The sequence below is a fragment of the Agrilus planipennis genome, unplaced genomic scaffold, assembly GCF_000699045.2.
Source record: "Agrilus planipennis isolate EAB-ADULT unplaced genomic scaffold, Apla_2.0 scaffold412, whole genome shotgun sequence".
Taxonomy (NCBI): domain Eukaryota; kingdom Metazoa; phylum Arthropoda; class Insecta; order Coleoptera; family Buprestidae; genus Agrilus; species Agrilus planipennis.
Window position 1 is genome coordinate 54,298 of NW_020442422.1, and position 6,249 is coordinate 60,546.

General features: G+C 36.3%; 1 protein-coding gene across 1 annotated transcript; it reads right to left on the minus strand.

Annotated features, from left to right (window-relative positions):
- Window positions 1-4,926: 4,926 nt before the first annotated feature.
- LOC108742960 (WD repeat-containing protein 87-like) lies at window positions 4,927-5,658 on the minus strand. The gene has a single exon (XM_018478330.1). The coding sequence runs from the start codon at window positions 5,656-5,658 to the stop codon at window positions 4,927-4,929; it is 732 nt and encodes a 243-aa protein (XP_018333832.1).
- Between the last annotated feature and the right edge of the window lie 591 nt (window positions 5,659-6,249).

Sequence of the window (6,249 nt, forward strand, 5' to 3'; positions counted from 1 at the left end):
AAAGTTGCCTCATTCTTTTGCTTAATCTACATAAGATAAAAGTAAAGCATACACATTCAAATGTTAAATGGACACAAATTTTAGCAAGACTACTAGAAATATATTTAATGTTCACCGCAAACAAATTTAGATTTTACATTCAGTATATTCCTAATTACTACCTTTCATAGTTAGTTATTCAAGAAAATAAAGAAAGTTGAACAAACAACGATTTTTTGGTTAAAGGTTGATAGATTGTAATTGTTGAATTTTACTAAATCAAGGATTCCAAATTTACTACAAATTGCACTGGACTTCCTGGTACTACACTTTTTCTTTGAAACGACAAATTATTTTTTACTGTGTATAATCCAAACTTTACGGAATCCTTAACTAATGATGACCTCCAAAACCCTTACGCTTTTAAAAAAAAAATATGAATACGGCTTTTATTGTATTACCTGTTGTATTATTACAAATATCGGACAAGTTGTCCCTAGGTCTTCATTATCGGGTTTGACGCAGGTTATAAGAAATAATGGCACGCGGCTAGGAGCTTCTTTCCCCACTCACTAGACCTGATCTCGTTGCATATTTTATCAATATCGGTTAGTATCCTAGGTGTGGTAGCCGTTCGGAGCATAGAAACGAACGTTGTATACAAGAGAAGATATAATAATGCCCAACACATCAACCAATGTTATGTCGCAGGTATTATAAAGCCATTTATACGAAACCTTGAGAAAAAACAATGAGAAGCTAGTAACAACCTATTTATATCTATATTCGTATTTTGACATCAGCTGTATCAGAGATACGACGGCACATTATGCCGTTACAGTAAAATATGAATGTAAATTCCCGTGAATTACAACTCAAGTAGCAAGTAACTACTACTAGAAGCAAAGCACGATGCAAATAAAATCTTAGATGAGCAAATATGAAACTGAAACAAGAATAAATTTATGTGTATAGACTTCGCATAATAAAACCATAATTTGATGCTATTTTGTTGCCGAGTTATTGTCAAGAAACTGATTTGGTTGCATTGATATACTACCAAAAGCATGTAAATGATTTACGTTAGCAGGCTTACACCTACAGTGGAGACTTCACGGCTGAAGTCTTCAGTATGATAATTATTATTGGATTTTAGGTTTTTGGCGGTTGTCTTTCGAAATTTCTTTCCCAAGTCCCCTAACAGAGGAATAACTTCTCTTGATTATTCTTGCCTCACCTAGAAGCGAAACGTCGGGTAACTGCCCAAAAGAGGGAAACATTGACTGAAGACGGCAGCCGTGAAAAAATAAAATTACATGCTATATTTATAGACCTGATATAAACAGGATTAGACTTAGAGGACCTAAAGTTAGCAGACTGCGAAAATTTGATTTACACTTTATCAAGGTGTTTAATTACATTACATAATCAAAACACTAACATTTCACCTTAATAAATGGTATTAAAGAAGTCGTATTAGGCTATTTTCTTGTTTTTGTGATGCTGGGGAAATAACAGAAGTAAATATTCTGGAAATATTGATCAATTTAAAATAATAAATATGGCAAATAATTGAAATACCACACGTGCTAACATACAAGAAATATTATCTGCACTCTGGAACTAATTCACCACAAGATAACTAAGAGACGTTGTCAAAAAGTCAACAAAAACAAAGATTATTGTAATTATAGATAAGTAGTTTCACGTGCAATAACAACTACCTTTATCAATTATTGGCAGTAGATTATTTCCCATTAAAGAACACTTAAGTATAACGTTATACAAAGATAGATTAACTGACTTATTTAAAAACAAAAATTATTTTTTTTGTACCGTTAAAAGCCAAAGTGAGCACGAATCCTGCTCATACTGCAACAGTATCGGATTTCGAAATAGATTTCATCTTGAATAAATTTGCCGCATGAAAATTTCAAACCAAAGGGAAAATAAAAATGAGAAGATCAAAGTAGCTAATAATTTGGAAATTCAAGATACAGATCTTGCTCCGAGAAAACAAAAAAACGAGCAGTAGCCACACTTATAAGCAGTGTTGGTCTCTATGATTAGAGGAAATTAAAATTATAAGTGGGGATAGAAACATATTGACTATTTCAGGGCTTTCAAAACCTGAGGATATCATTATTATACCGGTAAAAATTTTTGATATACCAAAAAATGTTCTTTCTTTTATAATAGAAAGTGATTCGTTTAAAGATAATATACTTTCACATACCCTTATGTACTCATATACTTCCTCGCACACTTCTCCTCTCAGCATTTCTATTATCATTCCCCCCAATTCCTGCTCACACCTGTCATCTGTCCATACTCTCATGAACTCTTTAACTCTCTCAGTCTGACTCTGTATGGCTACTCCACAACAAAATAAGTGAGCTAAAGTTTCTTCAGATCCTCCGCATAGCCTACATTCCCAGTCCCTATATCCCTTCTTATTCGCTCTCCCTATATTCCCGCATCTAATTTTCGCCCACATTTCCTTATCGTCTTTCTTTTTATTTCTTTTGTTTAAATATTCCGCCCCTCCGTTACCTGGTATTAGTTGCTTGTACATTATATTGTAGGATGACTTTGTTATTGCCTCCCACTCTTCCTCCAACTTTTTCTCCCACCACATATTTAATCCTTCTATACATCTTTTATAAATTTCTTCCCAACTCTTTCCCTCCCAAATCATTTTACACACGTCCGTAACACCCACCTCAGCAAACATTTCCCACACCGCTTTTCCCTATATCGATGCATTTTTATTTATAACACCTCTCATTTCCTCGATATGACACACTTTAGGCCATCTCCCCTCACCCATCCCTACAATCTCTTCTTACATGATCCTCAGTGTTAAATTTTGTAGAGAACCAATATCCCAGGTATTTGAATTCATTAACGACGTCAATTTCCTCACCCTTAAATTTCCACTTTTCATCTTTCTTTCTTTTTCCCCCATTCCTGAATACCATCACCTTTGTCTTTCTCGTATTAACTGTCATTTTATGTCTGTCAACATACTTTTCTAATGACCCCAGCATGGCCTCTAACTCTTTGGCACTCTCTGCAATAATTGCTATATCGTCTGCATATTTTAGTGCCCACACTTTTACTTTGCCATATACCGTTCCACCCTCTTCCCTTTTCATCTAGACATCATCGAGATCGTCGATAAGAATGTCAAAAAGTATTGCACTTAGGGCGCATCCCTGCCTTACCCCTACATCGGTAACAAACTCACTTGTTAGTCTTCCATTTACTTGCACGTCTGCGCTCGTTCGGCGATAAATTTCCCTAATTAGCGCGTGCATTCTACCTTTAATTCCTAAATTCCAGATCTTCTCAAGTAATATATCTCTGTCTGCTGAGCCAAAAGCAGCTTTAAAATTTATAAACCCTACATACAATTTACCTCTTTTCCTTTTCAGTCTGCCATTTATTAATGCATTAAATACGAAAATGTGGTCTCTAGTTCCCCTCTTTTTTCCAAATCCTGCTTGACTCTCCTTTAATAAATTTTCTTCCTCTAGCCATTTACTTATTCTTTTTGCCATTATACTAGTCAAAATTTTGTATCCTACATCTAACAATGACACCCCTCTATAATTTTCTGCGTTATTTTCCTCGCCATCTTTGTAAATTGGTACTAACCTAGCTTTCTCCAACCCTGCCGCAATTTTTCCTTCCTTCCATATTCGATTGAGTGCTATTTTTACCCACTCTAAAGCTTTATTACTTAGCACTTTTATACACTCTATCGGTATCCCGTCCTCCCCTGTTGCCTTACCATTTGCCGTTTTACTCAAAGTTCTTACTATTTCGGACATTTTGATTTCCTCATCAAGACTTTCTACATGGTACTCCCCATTTAGCTCGCCCGTGTTAACAGCCCTACTCAGAACTTGTTGTTGCTTGTTGCATAATAAATACCTAAAGTGTTCAATCCATTGTTCAATGGTTATTTGCTCTGAAACACAAACCCTTTTCTTTACCAAAAACTTACTAATTGCTTTCCACCACTCAGATATCCCTTTTGCCTTATCAATTTCCCACCATGCTTCATCTTTCTTCTGTTGAGTTTCTTCTTTTAGCCTATTCCTACAACTTCTCAAGGCCTCCTTTTTCTCTTGACATCTTTCGCTCAGCCAAGCTTTTAAAAGCCCCCACATTTCTTTTTCAAGCTGCTGGCAATTTTCAGAAAACCTTACAGTACTTCCTCCCTCAAAGTTTGACCTTTTTCCTATCCACTTTTCATCCCTACCTCTCTCGCAACTTCCCATATCATTTTTGCAATTTTTTCCCAAGTTATTTCGTTCCCTTCCCCTTCGTTTTCCACCCTATCTGTCATTATGACTTGGAACCTCTCTACCTTACATTTGTCCCATATTATCTTTTATTTTGTTAACACACATTCTTCTTGTCTTACTCTACCCGTTATCTCGTCATTCCTACTATTCAAATTAAAAGAGAATGCCACCGGCAAATGATCCGATTCTACCCTATCAATTATTTTCATGAGCTCATTAACGATTCACATCCCCTATCAACCATGAGCACCAGGTCTAATACCGACCCAGTAAATGTATTATCCCCTCTACATATATTACTTTTCCCAGTTCGTCTCCCTTCGCTCTTCCATTTAATAATATTAGGCCCATTTCCTCTGCTAACTTTATTAATTTTTTTCCATTCTCGTTTATCTCACCGTCTTGTGATACTCTGTACTTGAAATTCGCTGCCATTTCATCCATAATATTACACATTTGCTCGTTTCCAACCCTGGCATTCATATCGCCACATACAAAAATTACCTCATATTCTCCCATTACTTCCTCTATAGCTAATCTTTTACCTCTACAGCGCTCATTGGCATATTCACATACACTGAAATTATGCATACTTTCTCTTCGCATTTAACTATCAAACCATACCACTCACTCACTCTCCATTTGCCGTGGCTTTTTTTAATAATTCCTCCTTACTAGTGGCTTCTTCATTTCCAAGATATCTTATTATCACATTCTTCCTTCTTCTTTTCCTTTCTTCCATTTCATATCTCCAGTGTTCTACTAAAATCCCCACTGGGGCGTCCATCTCTTGCACTGCACCTTCTCTGTCTTGCCGTGTCTTCGTAGTTTGCCCTTTTTTTCCTACTTTATCATTTTTCTGAGAATTTTCTTCATTTTTTCCATGTTTTCCGTTCTGTCTTTCTTCCCCTTCTTGAATATTATTTCTTTGGGACCCTTTCTCACTATGGCGTACGTCCTCTTTTTGTTTTTCTTCTAGCCACTGTACTTTCTTTCTCAACTCCTCATTTTCTCTTATTAGTTTTGTTCTTTCTTCTCTCTTCAGTATTACTTCAATAATCTTGCCAATATCATTTTTAACTGCTAATATTTCTTCAATTACCATTGCCATATCACTCGCTTCACTCCTTTTCTCAACCACTTCTGCTTCTTGTTCTCCATTACTTTCCCCTTTTTCCAATCCATCCAGCTCGACCCTTCTGTTCCGCAGTGTATATCTTTTTTCTTGTGTTGCATCAAGCATCGCCTGGCTCCCTCTACTGTCGCTCGTGAAAAACTTCAACAGGGGTCCTTCCTTACTACCCTCGCACCTTTTTGGCGGTCTGCCGGGGCCTCTCTTTTTTTCCTCGTTTGGCGCCTGCATAACCTCTCTTCGTCCCGCTTTGCTTTGCCGTCGATTAATTAGTTTATCCTCTTCACTCGCAAAAATTTTTATTATGCACTCAATTGCTACCTTATTTTACCACATGGCGACACTATTTACCCAAACAGATACTTGAGTTCTCACTTTTTATCGCTTAATACTCGTAGAGCAACACCTAACACGTCTTATCACACCAGACGCCCTCTACCCTCTCCGAACAAATTATTTATATGTGCTCCAAGAAATATAAAAATGCGTAGAAAGTGGATGCAGTTGGCTCGCAGAAATCCTACTGATATTTCGGATAGTACAGTGATATTTTTTTGTGAAGACCACTTCAATGTAAGTATAGTGTTGAATACCTAGTACTTTATTTTATTTAAATACATAAATCATCTCATTAGTTATCTGTTTGAGGTTAGAAATGCAATGTTTTGAAAAGGGACAGTTTAAGCCAGATTATCCGGTAACTAAAATGACTAACTTAACTATTTACAGTGGAAAAAGACATGGCCAACTACTTCCAATACAAAATGGATTTCAGTCAGAGAATAATAATGGTGGATGGAATTTTGCCTTCTAAATTCCATT

Bases quoted from the DNA above. Each gene is read 5' to 3' on its own strand.
- LOC108742960 (XM_018478330.1), bottom strand. From the start codon at position 5,658: ATGCAGGCGCCAAACGAGGAAAAAAAGAGAGGCCCCGGCAGACCGCCA.